Genomic DNA, 17182 nt, shown 5'->3' on the forward strand with positions numbered 1-17182 from the left:
TGGCTCACTGTAGCTAAACGAGAGAACCAAATTGAAAATTTTAAACACGCATGTATGCTTAAATTATCGAACTTTATTTTAAAACATATTTTATAAAAATCGGTTCACAAATTTTTCCACAAATTCACTTTAAAAAATGCTATTTTTTGCAAATTTCTCAATATATGCTAGTGTATTTTCCTCTGTTGTGCATTGTACCAAACCAATTATGGATACATTTTCACGCACATATATTACTTATGAATTATAAAAACCACTAGTAATGTTTTTTATTACTTTTGATTGTTAATTTCTTTGTAAATCTTTAAATAAAATACACCTTTTTCTGCATTGAGTTCAATAATGCGAAAAACCAAAATGACTGCCTAATTTGAACTGTCAAATTGCCGAGAAAGCACGAACAAAAGGGAAAAAATTAAACCCAGTTAGCAACAAATGTGGGAAGTGAACGCGAAAAGGTGTTCAGTGCTAAAATACTGTGGATGGCGTAGCCGGTGTTGGACCGGCCAGGGTTATTTTTTTTGAAGCGCGGCCGAAGGCCGCCAACGCAGAAAGGAGTACTACACGAAAGTACTTCGGTCACCCCGGGTATTCGCTCGACCAGGGTTATTTTTTTTGAAGCGCGGCCGAAGGCCGCCAACGCAGAAAGGAGTACTACACGAAAGTACATCGGTCACCTCGGGTATTCGCTCGACCAGGGTTATTTTTTTTGAAGCGCGGCCGAAGGCCGCCCACGCAAAAAGGAGTTCTATGCGAAAAAAATTTGATACACCCCGGTGTTGGACCGACCAGGGTTATTTTTTTTGAAGCGCGGCCGAAGGCCGCCAACGCAGAAAGGAGTACTACACGAAAGTACTTCGGTCACCCCGGATCCCTTTGTATCATTCTTTATTTTGATTTCTTGTCCATACAAAAATGTTGGCTGGGTTGCATTGCTTTCAGTTTGTATGGAAAAATGAGCAAAAACACTGATTTTTGGTCATTTTCAAAGGGCTCCCTACAGGTCTATAGGGGCTCTAGGGGGTCGAGGGGGGGTTTATTAAAAAGTTCGATCCTTCCCCTTTCCAATGAGGTGGCGTGAGGGGGGGTAGCCCCCCCCTATTTTTCTCCATAAACGATACTAAACCGGCGCGATACTAAACATTTCCCAGAGAAAATCTTCAGCAGATGCATATTGGTTCACGCTTGAAAATCGATTTCAATTGTGTCCATAAATTATTTGATTTTTAAACAACTTTTTTGATAAAATGTGATGCGCTGTCGTAAGTGATAAGGACTAAATGAATGAGGGCTTCTGAAGATTAGGCTACTAAAATTTTATTTGTGAATGTTGATATGTGTAGTATGTACATACATACATAAGTATATACATACATAAATATTTCACTGAATTGGCTATGCGAAAAATAGTATTGTATGTATGTATATCTGAAGATGAGATTGACCCTTGATAGACGTAGAAGGAACCTTGTCAGAGGAGGTTGGTGTTTCATTGTGCTTCTTAATCGAAACATTTCAACGCCAAAAAAAGCCGTTCATAGGTATAGTAAAAAGTGTTTTTCTCAAAGTTTTAATGTACATATCTCTGAAATTAAGAAAGATTTAACAACCAAAATTAATCCTTACTTGTTTTTTCTTAGAAAGTATGTGCTCAAAATCAAATTTTCACTGACTAGTACTGGTAGGAAGTTCATCTAATGCCTCTGAACGTCAAAAATTTAAAACTTCTACTGAATTTCGTAGATCTTGCTGCCACAATGGACAATACGAGTATGTGATACCAAATGTGTAAAAACGTTTAGGGGCGGCGGTGAAAAAAAATAAGGGATCCTTATACTAGTAACTTCTAACATTAGTTAGACCAATTTTGAAATATGGGTTTGTACTTCAAATTGCCTGGAATCAATAGGTGATATGAAATAATTTCTTTTTAATTTTATGTGATTGCAAAGTGAGTTTCCAAACAAGATAGTTTAGAAATACATAAATGCGCTCTATGGTACTTTGAAGTAGCGAAGAAATCGTAAGAACATTTAAATTCCCGAAAATTGCTTCTTTAAACATATTTTTACATGAAAAATGCTTAGTTTATTTTCTATGAAAATTCAAAAAGGTACAAAAATTATTAGTTAAAAAGTAAAGTATCCTTCTAATCTTCGATGGGAGTTCCCAGTTGCTAAATTATTAGCTTATTAATTGTTGTTCTGGTTTTTGCCGCTTTTCCATGCCTGGTGTTGGCCATGATAAGTGCTTTGCTTTTGAGCGGGAGCGCTCTTGCCGAAAGGACTCTTTGAATTCACCTTCAGAATATAATCACCCTCCAAATCGAAATCGGTAGCAATACCCATGTATGCGCGTTTGCCAGCGCCATCGTTATTTTCGTATTGGTCCATGGAGTTGGCGGCGACAGCAGGGAAGTTACGTTCATTACCTGGGCGTACAGATTCGGCGAAGTAACGAGTTGCACGCATAGTTGCTTCAATTACATTGGTAGCGCCTGGAGCAGCGGAAGCTGGACCGTTGACATAGAAGTCGACATCACCAACTCGTTGACGTGTTCCCATTCCACAAGTCGAAGTATGAATGGCATCAACGAAATCAGCATCACCACGAGCCAAACCAGTTAACATATCCTTGTCCTTAGCGAACAATTTTGCAGGGTCCAAAGCTGTGATACGACGCAATTGATGACCTGTCAAACGTTTGTATTGACGTCCAGCAGCACCGGCAACTTGTGCACCAACACCTTGTCCAACAATATGAATGATCTCTTGTGGTACATCACATTCGTTGGTCAGTTCAACGAGAGCTTTACCGATCATGTTACCGGTTTGTTCTACATCGATAAGAGCCAAACGTTTCATGTTGGTGAGGGTGGAGCCCAAGCTGATGACCTAAATGAGTAAACAGAAAATAGTTAATGATAATGATTGAAAAATCATTTAATACACATTTGGTGTTAAAACTTACCACAAGGTTGCCCTTTGTGGGTTTGGGGTTCTTCCACGATTCACTGTAGTCTTCTTCACTTGAAGTGGCACCTTGATTGTCCTTATTGTTGCCATAATCATAGTCCTGGTTATTGCTGATTGGTTGACGCTGTCCATTGTAGCGCTGCATATAAGCCTGGATCAATTTTTTGTTTGCCTTTGCAACAGAAGGGGAGGACTGTGGCAAACCGGTAATGAAAATGGTGACTTCCTCATCGCCAAAGTTGGGTTGTTGTTTGGCAGTTTGGACGAGTTCATTGAGATTGGTGCGCTCGGGCTGTCCATTGGGTTTCATCAAGATAACTGGCACATTACTTGGGCTCGGAACAAAGGACGGTTCTAGAGCGTGATTAATTTGTGACAAGTGATCTAAAGGAAGAATATGTATTATATTTTATAGTAAATTAGAATTAATGTAACTATTAGGAACACTTACACAGCTTCTCAATCTTTCGCTGGGCATCTTCTACTGACATGTTCTCCAACTGTTGCAAAGTGATATCCTCGACTGATGGCATCGATTCTAATTCAGAGGCCGATAACCAATCCACAGGTTTTAAGCTATTCATGTTGTCCTTGTTCTTGCCATGCTTGGGTGAAGCATTAGCAATGGCTAATACGAAAGCCATAAAGCAGAAAATCTTTAGAGGATTCATACTGATCACGTTTGCAAATCGGTTTGAACTGTGCCTATAACTTAATTGTCGATGATTTATATACGAAAATGCAGTCTACCTTCGTAAGCCCTGCATATAGAAACTTTAGACATACACCTTATACAATTGTTTGCAAAAAGTTTCGGAGCGCATATGTAAGTAAGTAAATGCACTTATATTTTAGATTATATTCTGAGTATATGACTGCAGAAGGGCGTTGACCGCACCTTGAACGAATGCTAGTGGACGGCAAAGTTGCGCGTGCAATTTTGGCTGAATTGCAGTATTTGCCGGTCGGTGCAACAACAACACGAATCTATAATCAACTTTGTTGCCAAACTGTGATGCGCTGCCGCAAGTGATAAGGGCTAAACGAGCCAACCTGTGCAGTGTGAGGGCCTCTAAGAGATAACTTACGTATATAGTTACTATGTGTAAGTAGTTTATTACTTTTTGTTGCTCACATATGGTATTCTAGTCTCCAGACTACTGATTGCATTGAATAGTAAAAAAATATTCTTTTAGTTGGTGCAAAATGCTCAATGCTTCTAGCTATCTTTTCAATGTCTTTTTATTTGGTACAAAAATCAACAAATGTTTTTAAGTATCCACACTAAAAACTAAACTGCCTATTACTATATTATCTAAAGCATAATTTCCGAGTTCATATAGCTTAGAACCTATTTAGGGTAGCTAACCAGCTGATCATGGAAATTTATTGTTTGCGTTTGAATAGAAGCATTATTTTGTGGAGTTTGAAAGTGATGTGGTGGTACTTATGAAATAAACTGAGATAATGAAGCAAACCGGAGGTGAAAGAAACTTATAAAAAGTTGTATATGATAGTATCCCACAATATGATAGTATCCTATTGTCCATTATTTTCAACCACAAACAAATATCTATGAAAAAGTGCAAATCCATTTGTTTACAAAGGTCCCGCAAAGACAACAATGCTACCAAAAAATAGGTACTGATTGCAGAAAAGAACATCCTCTTTTTTTACTAATGCGTGTGCCTCAATCTTAACATAATTTAACAATCATCGTTTGTATAAAATAATTTAAATAAAGACTTTAAGAACATTCATTCATTTAATTTTGTTATGATCTTGTCTCTTCACACATTTCGTTCATGATGTCACAAACTAATGTATTACTCTATCAAAGATAATTCAAGACTAATAACCGGACGAACCTGTCGTAGCATAATTTACCACTTAACTTTGAAATCCTAGACTCCCTCAACAAGGAAAAGAAAACAGTTTGGCATAATTTTTGCCTGCTTTAGTTAACTTTCTGGAAACATGGTCAAACAAATTGCAAACAATTACAGTTCAAAGCTTGAGCTAACATTAGATTTACTGCGAAAATTTGATGACTCGTGAGAGTTGTCAGAGACTGCATGTCTGCGGTGACCAAGAGCTGCCACCTCCTAATCCAGGGTGTTATGCGATTCCCGTGTCCATTGGTTGATTTGCAGCCAGGAGGTTAATTCGGTTGCATTCGAATGAAGCCTTCTCGACACCGGCCTGAATTCTGAAGTGACGGTGGCCTTACCGCGTCACGGGCTCTGGCTCTATAACCCTACAGCTCACCGCGTTGAGCCAAGGGTCGTACGAAAAGGAAGACAAAACCCAACAAGAACAACAAAACCAAACCAAAAATTACTACCACAATAAAACAACAGACATGGTTAGCGGCTAAGGACAAAGTCAGTACCGCTGCAGGTAAAGAGTGTGTCGTTTAGCTTCCTGAATGCCCTTTGGAAGACTCCTGAGGTGCGAGAAGTTCTAGCGCGAAACAGGGTTAAACGCAGTATTGTCTCCCCTGTATCGAAGGAGAGCAAAGTTTGCAAATCCGCATCCGTTGCCACTTGAGGTAGCGAGGCTCGGAGCCCCAATCTCAACCGTCAGGCGAAGTAGTGAAAAGGCAGCGCCTTCGACCACCCAAACCGCGAAACGGAAAAGCCGGCTAATAAATCCATAGGAGCCTCCCAGCTCTAAAAGTCGAAGGGGCAACAATGCACAGATGGCCGCCTCAAATTTATTAAAAACAAGACAAGCTCAAGCAAGTGATTAAGCTGTTTCGGTGATACGTTGCTCTTTAATACGCAGGCATATCTCTTCTTTTAAGGCGTGTTTGAACGCAGGAATGTACCTAAGCATTAGATTTGGGTGATCTCGGAGTTTAGATATATATTTAGTTCTTTTCACATCGGATCACTATAATATGTAGCTGCTAAAGAAATCATCAGCGATCAAAATCAAGTTCTTGTATAGAAAACTTTTTTATATGACAAAATATCTTCACGAAATTTGACAACGCTATAATATCCGAAGAAATTTCGCAGATCGTGTGGAAACTTTCTTATTTGTGAAAAGTATTTTTACCTTCGATGGAACCGAACTCAACTGTTTTCCTTGTTTCGAATCAATTATTTAAAATTGGTCTATAATTTCTTTTGCCGGTTTTTATTTACATTATTACTTATAATAATAAAGGGAATCCATTTCGAGTTTTCCTAGTTTTTTAAAGAAAAGACCCAGAAATTTCAAATTAATTGAGGAATGTTTATTATCATTTGAAAGAACATTTTTTGGCATTAATTTTTTTAATATCATATCTTTCCAACGTTGGTCGCGGCTACGTCTCAGATGGTCCATCCGTTGAGTTCAATTTTCCATGTCTTGTTCGAGGATTTTGACTGGTAACTGGCGGAATGACAAAAGTCTAACAATGTGATAGCACACGATCTTGGTGCCCACTCGACCGACTCAAAACGTGAAATTATCTGCTTACCGAGATGTTCTCAATAAATCCATCAATTGATGTGATGTGTGGGAAGTAGCTCTATCTTGTTGAAAGCTAATGTCGCCGATATCACGAGCTTCAATTTTAGGCAGCAAATAGTCGGTTAGATATTGACGGTTATGCTCTTACCGGCATTATTTTTGAAAATGATTCCACCGGTCCACAAACCATGGACTATTTATGGATGGAATGGCAGCTTTTTGAATCTCTTCAGGTTGTTTTTGGTCCCTAATGCAGCAATTTTGCTTGTTTACATATACATTGATCCTGAAATGAGCCTCATTCAGTTCTTGTACAAACTGTATTGTGTATGCTTTCAATTTAAGATGTCAATGTAAAATGTACTTACTAGTTGTTCCATACGTTAGTCCAAGTTGCTGGAAACGGCGCCGAATCAACTCCACGGTCTTCGTGCACACTCTCAGCTACGGCTGAGATATTTTCTTCACTGCGTGCTGGACGTGGTCTATTCGGTCGAATATTATCCAATAATGAATGGTGGATCTCATGATAGATGATGATGTAACGAATAAATCGCTCAGTAAGTTGAGCGAAAGCGAAAGTCTTTCCTTGATGAAATGCCAAACAACACTGAAAAAAAAATAAGACAGCTTGACACGACTCACGCGTGATCTGTGTTAAAAAGGATATTGAAAAAGTGTCTCTACTTAGATCACTCGTTATATGTTAACATAATGCTCTGTATTGTGTACAATTTTAACTTGACCAAGTCCGATTGGGTGGATTGCTCATATTTCCAAGTTCTTGTTTTCTTTTTTATTTATGTTCATTATGAAATATTGTTTAATGAATTCGCAACAACAAAATTGGTAATATGCATGCTTTTCGTAAACAAAAGTGTTTTATTTACAAAATACAACGGAAAGGCGGTTTCACATAGCCCGTTATGCAATGGTTGTTTTGAAATAAAAATAATAATATATTCCCATATGTTGTGGTTTTGCAGAGTATTTCACATACATATTTTGGTAATATAAAACGCCGAAATTTCGCCTGCTCATGTGTGTGGCCAACAAGGTAAAAAAAAATAAATAAATCGAAATAATAAAAAAATTAAAAATAAATAAAAATTGTAAAATGACTAAACAAAAACAACAATAGTTTGATGTCAGCATGTTGCAATGCTCGCAGCCAACGGTAGGCAAGCAATTGTGTCTAGCAAGCGAGCTTATCACTTTCCTTCTTAGCTTTAATCGAAAAAAAACACACAGATAAGCGAAACTTACGTCTAAGCTGCAATTGCACGCGCAGCAGTGTTGTAGATAGTGATTCCTTAAATGATTTACAAATCAATAAATGTATTTCTATTTCCCTGCAACAGCAGTTTTCAAAGCGAGTTCAATGCCCCCGACTGAATTAACGTTTTCTCAGCATTCTGAGTTGTGCTACGCTAATAACTTTTAGGTATAAAAGCTATATTTTCCATTTTGTCAACACCACAGTTCAATTCGACTGCTCCCGGCATACGACATAAACGGTAACGAAGAGCCATGAGTCCTTTAAGTATTTTTTGTTTAGTGGCCGTGTTGGCTACAGCAACAACAGTGTGCGCTAGAGGCAACTCAATACGTGATAACCTGAAACCCACTGAGTGGATTTCGCCGCGTGAATTGGAGAATACGCCTTCAGTGGATGAGATCACTTTCGAAAAGTTGCAGGAAACGCCGGCTGAGGAGGCTGCCGAGTTGGTGAACCAGATTTGTAAGTATTGAAGCGTTTGGTTTGAAATGTAAGATTCAAGGTAATGCAGGAAAATTTTACTTGTAGACCACTTGTCGCAGTTGAGCCGGAAAATTGAACCCAGTTATGCGCCCAGTCCCAGCGATATTCCTGTCTACACTTACACACCCACTGGTCAGCGCGTGAACACCAAATTGAATCAGCTAGTATCCACCGTCCAACAACAACCTCATTTCGGCCAACAAGAAGTCACCATTTTCATCACTGGTCTGCCACAACAGAAACTGCGTGACGCCGCACGCGCCAACCAGAAACTCATTCAGGCTTATTTGCAGGCCTACAACGGACAAGTGCAAGTACAAGGCGGTCAAGACGCTGACTCTGAACAGGATACTTCATCGAGCGAGGAATCTTCTAACAGCAAACAGACCAAACCTAGTGGTAATTTGGTGGTTATTGATTTGGGCGCCGTCATACGCAATTTCGAAGAACTTGTTCTGCTCGATATCAACCGCGTCGGTGCTGCGATCGGTAACACTTTGGTTCAACTTACGTCGCAAACTGATGTACCCCAGGAAGTGATCTATATTGTCGCACAAGGTATTGGTGCTCATGTTGCCGGTGCTGCTGCTCGCCAATACACACGTCAAACAGGAAACAAGTTGCGTCGTATCACTGCAATGGATCCCTCAAAAATCTTTGCACGCAAACCCAACACTTTGGTCGGCTTGGCTCGCGGCAATGCTGATTTCGTTGATGCCATCCACACTTCTGCTTATGGCTTGGGTAGCGCTGCTCGTGCCGGTGATGTTGACTTCTATCCCAACGGTCCTTCTGTTGCCATGCCCGGCACTGATAACATTATCGAAGCTTCCTTACGTGCAACACGTTACTTCGCCGAGACGGTGCGTCCAGGTAATGATCGCAACTTCCCAGCTGTCGCAGCCGAATCCCTACAACAGTATAAAAACAACAATGGCAATGGCAGACGCGCTTATATGGGTATTGCCGCTGACTACGATTTGGAAGGTGACTACATTCTGCAAGTGAACGCTAAAAGTCCATTCGGAAAGAGCGCACCCGCCAAGAAACAAAATTCCTACCATGGCATACATCAGACTTCCGGCCGCTCCTCTTCGAACAACTAAAGTGCAGTTGAAGGCGGAAAAGTAAATAGCAGAGCTTTAAATATATTTCGTATTTAATTTCCCTTACATTAGAACTTTTTTATAATTATACCCTTAAATTCCGATATGATGCTGTAAAACTGTTTGTAAATAAACGTAATTGGTATTAAACAACGATATTTCTTAATTTGGCTAGTGTAGTAGACACTGAGGAGCAGCAACAGTTCGAAAGGGCATTAAACTATAAAATTTTAAAACTTGATTTTCTAACTGGTAATAATTATATTATCTAGGTTTGCTCCTGCGACTTTTTCCCGTACGTATACAAAATTTTACAAGCATCCTCCAAATGAGAACTACTCGTAGAGCATATATTTGAACAGTTAGATAGTATTTTTGGGCTTTTTGTCGGCAATTATATATTTTCAGGATCGTTAATGTCTGAAAGATAATGTTAAGATATTTGATTGAACACCTCGAATCCTAATTGCTTGGGTTTCTGGATGAAATGATGACCAAAAATTTTACAACTTTTGATAAATCCGCTACAAAACAGTGTTCGTAAGAAACAGTCCAATATAATTATGAGAAGAAAATTTGACTTTATTTCAGCGTCGAATAGATTTAGTCGAGCTAGGATAAAACGAGGACTAACAAACAGGTCAAGGAATTTATTTACAGTTTTTCAGTCAAACGCTTTTTTTCTTTTTCTCAACACGAGAATAGAAATAAGTGTTAAATTTTCTCCACTTACCGTAAATGAGTGTTGTCAGTAAATCTTTCATAATCGATAGTTTTTGTAGTGGATTACATTTAAAGTTCGCATTGCCTTTAGTTTTCATATTTTACATACTTTATAAATGATAAACCTACCCGCTCTCATTTTAAAGTGATAGAAAAGTTGAGCATCTCTTTATCTCTGCTGGTTACTTCGCTCAGTAGTTAAATAAATAACTACACTTTGTTTTGATGTTAAGAGTTTGAAAGTTATATTGGGCATTGTCTCTACTAGTTTCCTAGTTTCAATTTCTTTTCAATAGACTTTTTTTCGTTCCTTAAGCTCAGAGATCGTTTTAATATACAATTGATGCGAGTATGCTTCATAAATTGTTAAGGGGGTTCTAATCTGAGCTACAAGCGAGCCCATGCAATAATTTGATTTCTTGGCATTGAAGTCACTCTTTCGCTTGCTTCGACTCATGTATGGCGGCATTGTATTGTTGAAAGAGTAAACTTTGTTTCTACATTGTTTGCAATAAATGTAATTAACAAATCATTCAGTAACTCTCTATACTTCCTGGAATATATGATGTATTCCAGTGTATAAACTTCTAAGCAAACACCGACCTCTTCTCTATGTTTTTTATTTTTTCTTTTATTTATGTACATGTCAGCCTGCTTTTGGTGGTTTCGTCACAAATTCAGGGTTTTTCCCGCAACCTCACCCTTTTGTTACCTTTTGGCTTGGGTCCCTTACCATAATTTTCGCGCCTTTTTTAATGAATTTCGAAGAGCTAGTTAGTTAGTACTTTTCCCTCGTTCATATCTAACCTTTTTAATTATCCAAATATCCTATTTGAGTTGTAAATTACTTATTCGTATAATTAAAAAAAGTTTAAAGAATTTGCTAAAATTTGTTATTTTGTACTCCAAGTACTTTGCGTACTGACTTTTCACATTTAACGGGTGATCCCGTCCTTGAGGACTTCTTTCAATAGTAACTCACGTGTGAGTCATGTCCAGCTGTCATGTTATTTTGGACTTACACCTGAATAACGTTTACAAATCGTTCTACTTTAGTACGGAAATTCAAGTTCGGTAAAGAATGAGTTTGACGCGCTTTGCTCAACTTATGATCCACATAACCGGCCAACTGAGCATACTATACGTAATACCATCATCTATCATAAGACTACAGCATTCATTATTTGATATTACAGGATTTTTCGGAAAGTAATAGGACTGAGTCGATTTAAAAAAGCTCAAGCTCTGAAGGCGTCACGGAAGACATTCTCTGAAATAGCCTTGAGAGCCAATGTGCATGCTGCTTCGATCCCCTTTCATCGGCCTGTTCAGGCAAGGAAACAATAAAGTGCGGGGGGCCACATCTGAGCTGTGGGATTGCTGCGGAAGCGTTCACAAGAAGGCGGTGTGAGCCGGGGCGTTGTCGTGGTGCAACTTCCAATCGGCTGCGATGTCTTGTGGGACCCATTTGAGCCTGTTTGAGTCTGTTGAGAACATTGACGGTTTGTCCAGGAAGAACAAATTCATGCTTGACGATGTCTTTGATGTCAATAAAGACGATGAGCATCGTTTTCACTTTGGATTTGCTCATTCATCCGGTCTTCATACAGTAGCGGTGGAAGAAAGTCAGTCCTATTACTTTTCGGACAAACCCCGTATTCGACCGGATTGAACACGCAGTGAAGAAAATATAGCAGCCGCAGATGAGAGTGTACACGAAGACCGTGGAGAGGCGATTCGTCGCCGTTCACAACGTGCGTTTAATCAAGTTATAATTTAAATATTGTATTAATAAAATGTATATGTACTAAAGTATTTTTACTTTTTATTGGTTATAAATTATAAAGTATATAGAGTATTGGCATAGAAAAGTAGAAATATGTATAGTAATTCGTTGTAAGTTGAAATAAATTACAATAAAAGAATATTTCTCCAATATGTATTAGCATTTACAAGATTTTTCATTTTCAAAATTCAACTAAATTTAATTTAACATTTTTAGCTTAAACTTAAAGTTATGCTTAAACGACTAAGGAAAAAGAAACAATAAACGATAATCACATAATTGTATTAAAACTATAAAATAACTGCATGGGTTAAAAGAAATTCGTTTTAAAAATGAAGTGTGGAGAAGTTCCGGCGCAGACGTCAAACTCTCAATGAGCTACTTTAATGAGTATTGTTTTTTGCATTTATAAATTGCAATTCGATTTGTGCGAAAGTATGTTTCTAGCAATATTTTGAGGGTATACTATTGTTAGAATATATATTTGAAAGTGTTAATGCCGCCGCCAATTATTCCTTACAGCCGAGACCGGCTGCCCAATTGCACATGCCACCGACCGGGTCATAACTGAGACCCTTCGGACAAGTATATTCCCAACCTACCACGCCACCGGTCTCGAATTTGGCACAGGAAATGAATTTCCGACACGACAGCGGATGCGGGAAATTGCCTTGATCCAGGCATTCGATTATGCCACGTCCATGTAAAATCACCTTCAACTAAATTGAAGCAAAATAGAAATATTTATATCTAAATGAAGAAATACTTGTGTTTTCTTCATACGCACCTGTTGCCCTTCGGTATTGCCAACTACGCGCTCATTTTCATCGTCATAGTAGTCATAATCGACGACTTGTCGATGGCTGCTCTTCGCCGTGCTGACATGTGTGGTGGGCTTTGCCGGTGCCGCCTGATTGCCATTTAGTCGCTCAAAACTGTCGCCGGCGGCATATTTGTTAGGCCGTCGCCTGTTCACCGCCTCTTTCGCAGACTGCCCGCGTCGCGACGCTAAGCTTTCAGTCGATGTTTGTGGCGTAGGGGGCGTGTACTTCTGTGGCCTTCGTTTGCTGGCGACAGACTTTCCTGAAATTAAAATGTATATTGCAATTTTCCATTTCATTTCATTTCCTGTTAGTTGTTAGCAAAACATCGTAATGAAAATTTTATTTACGTTTCGATGCAGTGAATTCCGTGGTTGCCGCTACGGTGCCCATACGACGTGTGATGGACTCCACATATGGCTGTTGCGGCTCAAGGGGCGCATGTGTTGTTGTGACTGCTATGTGCGACTTTGATTTCAGTGGTGAGGCCTTGATGCCGCTGGTTAAGGTTCGTGGTGGTATTTGTGCCTCATTATCTTCGGCATTGTGCACAAATTGATTGAAATGATTTGTATGTACACTCGATTTGGCCACTTGATCACTGGCGTCCTCGGCATCGAAACCGTCTACGAAGAGTGTTGTGGTGAGGGCGTCAGCTGGAGTGTTTGTACTCGGCGTAAGTATTGTTGTGGCAGATGGGTTGGCGGTGAGCGAAAATCGCCGTTTGAAGAGTGGATTGGGTGTGCGTGGCTGTTCGGTGGCTAAAAAAATGTAAGTAAATTAAAAGTGATAATTAAAGAAGAAAAGAAAAAAGAGAAAATGTTAATTAAAAAAAAAAATAAAAACAAGAGAAAACGTCAACTTCGGTTGCACCGAAGCTATAATACCCTTCATAAATACAAAATGTTCCTTACAAGAACTTTGGTCGGTCGATTTGTATAGCATCGATTCATTTGGTTCGAATAATTATAGACCGCTTTTTGACCAATCAATGGCGTTTCATAGGTCTGAATTTGATTTTCTGTTCTCCAAAGGAGTAAATATGGCTTACCCTGTGCACTGAATACCATCTTTCCAATTAACCTTTCAATGGCATAACAGAGACAACTCTATGAAATTTAGTTAGATTGAAATTTGAGGAATATACCGCGACCTGCGTGTTGTGCTCTCTCTTGTTATCACAACACTTTGTTTAATCCAGTCAAATCAAAGGGTAAAGCCCTAGTAATGTGTTCTCAACCGGGAGTTTGGGATCTGGTATCTCTGCTCTACAGATAACGCAGTAATCAATGCAACAAGCTGCCTGAATTTGCTTCTGGGAAGAGCGATTAATTTCGTTTTGTATCGAGTTCAAGCGCTTACTGCTAGTGGCGTTTTCTCCTGATCCTTTCCTCTTCCCATATTTCCTCTCAAAATTGTGGGGTCCACAGCGAAGAACTGTTAACTACCCTTCTTTTGCCAGGGAATCGGCTAGATCCATTTTCCATTGATGCTTCTAAGCTTAGATATTATGCTAGTAAGATGTTTTCAGTGAGGCGTTTACATGGGTTACATAGAATCGATTATCTTACTAAATTATACAACACCTCTAAAATATTCTCTTAAATTTTTAGGTTGATCCGAGCAATAGTTTTTGGTGATACTTCTCTGAGAACTTTCTCGAATTTTTCTCGAAACTGTTGTTTTGAAATCGGTTGGCAGGATTTCTCGAGAATTACTCTAACGATCTTAATAAAATGTTATAAAAGTCTTTGGGAAACAATTCTTAAAGACTTGGACGAAGGATTTTTTCGATTAGAACTATTTAAAAAAAAAAATTGGCGAAATTTAAATTTTTTTTGTAAAAATGCCTGCTAAAAATCCAATTTTCAGTTTTTTGCCCTTGATTAAATTCTAAGTTAAGGTTAACTAAAGCGCTGTTTTTTCCACTTTAGATGATCTTGTAAAGGAGTTATCCTGCCAACGCGGAGTGCATCTTTTTTCCTAGGGGTCACCGGAAATCTCGTCGCGCAAGGGCTCGAGTTTAAAATATTTTTTTTTCAAAAATGTCAAAATTTCTTTGTTAATGGTGTATGTTTTCGAACAGTAAAAAATTCTAATAAAATATTTTCATTGTTATGTGAGAAGAAAATTGTAGAAAAAATGCCGAGGATACCATGTAACCCCTTAAGCATTGTTGGGCACTCCAGTCTTGTTTCCAGTCAGTTGCTGATTTGATGGTCTGAAATGCTGCTTGAGCATCACTTAGAATGAAAATTCGTTCCCAATAATAATTTTTCTGTTGAATAATATTTGCACATTTCTGTTAATGGCATAGACCTCAGCATGCAAAATGCTTAAAAACCTGCCCACTGAGAGTTGGGTACGTGATCCCACTATACCAGCCTTTATTACATTTGTCCTTTTCGAGCCTGTCTTTGAATGACATTTTGAGAAATTTAGTTTAGTTACCACTTACACCTTAACATTAAAACTTGATAAAAAAAAGTATGGTAGGTATGGTGGTATTTGAAGTGGCGTTGAACATCCTTAGATAAAATTTTCGTCGCCTCTTCTTTTCTTTTAAAGATATATGTATATAACTTACAAAATTGCATTTATGTGCACAGAGTCATCAAATTAGTCAGGAAATATATCAGTTTACAACCAGGAATTCTTGTTTCAAACGCAATCAGGTAGAAAAATGTCAGACTTTTACCAATTATAAAGCGCTTTTCTAATGGGTTGTATTATTAGATCACTTTTTTTGCTTTTCAGCTGGAAAATATTTTTAACTTTTTGAATCTAGTATCAAGAGATCATATTTCTGAACGATGCTACCTAACAATTGCTATCTTATAGATATAAAACGTAAATGCTAGCAACTTGTCTGAATTAAACACTAGAACTACCACACTTTTGTCGAAGCTATTTCTACCAAAAACAGTCAAAATGACTGGTCTTTAAAAAATACGTAATAGTAAAGTTTATATAATAGTTTATTTATTTGTTACAAGATTGGTTGCTTACAAAAAGGAATTTTGTGCTGTGCAGTACGTGGGGCCATGATCCCTAAATAAATATTCTTACATTTCATCACTTAAGACAATAATAATAATAATAAGTTTCATAAAGAAAATATGATTCGGTTTAAAAAAATTAAAATAAATTCTAGTAAATTTAAGTTAATTTTAATAGTATAAGGTAAATTATTTGGTACGAGTATATTTATAATTTGTCACATTTCCTAAAAACATAGATTTTCTTTTGAGTGCATTTTCCGCATACAAAATTTTTACAGATATTACAAATGGTGCTAGTTTTATTATTATTACAGTACCCAATTTGACACCATTTGCGTGAACAAAGTAAGGTCTTTGAGTTGTAGGTACAATAGTTTCACGTGATCCTTCTTTGTTTTACAAATTTTAGGCATTTCCCTTTTGTTTCCGCGTATAGTGCCAACCAATGTTGTTTTTTTTTTGGCTAGCAATTTAGATGCCAGAGGTAAGCTTGTGAAAAAGTTATCGGTTGTTATATTTCTTCCCTTCATAGTGAATGGTTCGATAGGTTTGTCGCATTGAATACTATTTTTGATGAATCTACTAGTATCCCATACTGCTGATAGCAAAGCCAAACGTTTTGAAGACGTTGACTTCTCTCACTTTCTTATCAAAGCGAATAAACCTCAATATTTCCGTAAAATCATTTCTACTCATGGTGTTTGCAAAGAGTTTGGTCCCCAATTTTCGTTCCAAAGATATGAAACTTTTAAATTTTTTGCTTCGTATGCTCCCCGTCCATATAAAATTCAATGAAAGCTTTCAATTTTGTTGCTGTTAGGTTCCGTTTTTTACCCCAAACTCGAGATGCTTCTAATTCCGTGCAAGATCTTATATTTTCAAGCATACGATGTCGATTACTAAAAAAAATGCGCTACTTACTTGACCTTTCATAATATTTTTTTTTGCATATCCTGTTGGACCGGATATGTCCCTTTGAAGATTATTATGAAGTGCTAGTCTTTCAGGAGAAGATCCTTCTTGTATTTTTTTCCCAACAAGTTCCGTCCGCAGCAATTTCATTTTGATTATCTTGTCGTATACTTTCATTTTCATCTTCAGAACTAGAACGTACTTGCATACATCTTCTTTTACGAGAATTCAAAATATTTCAAATTCACTGCCACTTTCTGAGGAGTCCTGAATATTTTCTTCGTTCAAAACTTCATTGTCACTATTTTCACTCTCAAAAATTTTCTTCTTGGGTTATCGCATACATGATTTTCATTTCTTGATCACTGATTATAGAGTTCATCATCTTCAATATCAGAAAGTTCCATGCTATATCGTTCAGATTTTCCAAATTTCAGATTTTTTCAAACGTTTTGTCATTTTCAGGGCTTTATAAAAACTAAAATCACAAATAATGCTTACATAAAGAGTGTGACAAAAAATTCTAAGAAATTCTAAAAAGTTCTAAGAAACACTTTGTAGTTATACAAAATGAGAAGTCGTGTTGATTCGTGATCGGTAAGCAAATCGCAGCATGATTTTACATTTTTA

At 37.8% G+C, this 17182-nt stretch overlaps 3 protein-coding genes across 4 annotated transcripts in view; 1 reads left to right on the plus strand and 2 right to left on the minus strand.

Annotated features, from left to right (window-relative positions):
- Positions 1–2048: 2048 nt before the first annotated feature.
- On the minus strand, positions 2049–4299 carry LOC105222971 (vitellogenin-1-like). 2 transcript variants are annotated; one of them, XM_049454087.1, is made up of 4 exons: positions 4111–4299; positions 3427–4047; positions 2971–3359; positions 2049–2894 (listed from the first exon to the last, which is right to left on the minus strand). In XM_049454087.1, exons 2-4 carry the CDS (start codon positions 3644–3646, stop codon positions 2193–2195), a joined length of 1311 nt encoding a protein of 436 aa, XP_049310044.1. In that variant the 5' UTR covers positions 3647–4047; positions 4111–4299; the 3' UTR covers positions 2049–2192.
- Positions 4300–7720: 3421 nt separating this feature from the next.
- LOC105222970 (vitellogenin-2) lies at positions 7721–9461 on the plus strand. Its single transcript, XM_011200550.4, has 2 exons — positions 7721–8181; positions 8248–9461. The coding sequence occupies exons 1-2, from the start codon at positions 7971–7973 to the stop codon at positions 9306–9308; spliced, it is 1272 nt and encodes a 423-aa protein (XP_011198852.2). The 5' UTR covers positions 7721–7970; the 3' UTR covers positions 9309–9461.
- Positions 9462–11834: 2373 nt separating this feature from the next.
- LOC105222986 (mucin-16) overlaps positions 11835–17182 on the minus strand; it is a 114591-nt gene continuing 109243 nt past the window's right edge. Inside the window, 3 exon segments of the mRNA XM_049454895.1 lie at positions 11835–12536; positions 12605–12900; positions 12989–13399. Coding sequence (XP_049310852.1) covers positions 12327–12536; positions 12605–12900; positions 12989–13399 — 917 coding nt within the window. The 3' untranslated portion in view covers positions 11835–12326.

This window comes from Bactrocera dorsalis, chromosome 4, assembly GCF_023373825.1.
Source record: "Bactrocera dorsalis isolate Fly_Bdor chromosome 4, ASM2337382v1, whole genome shotgun sequence".
Classification (NCBI taxonomy): domain Eukaryota; kingdom Metazoa; phylum Arthropoda; class Insecta; order Diptera; family Tephritidae; genus Bactrocera; species Bactrocera dorsalis.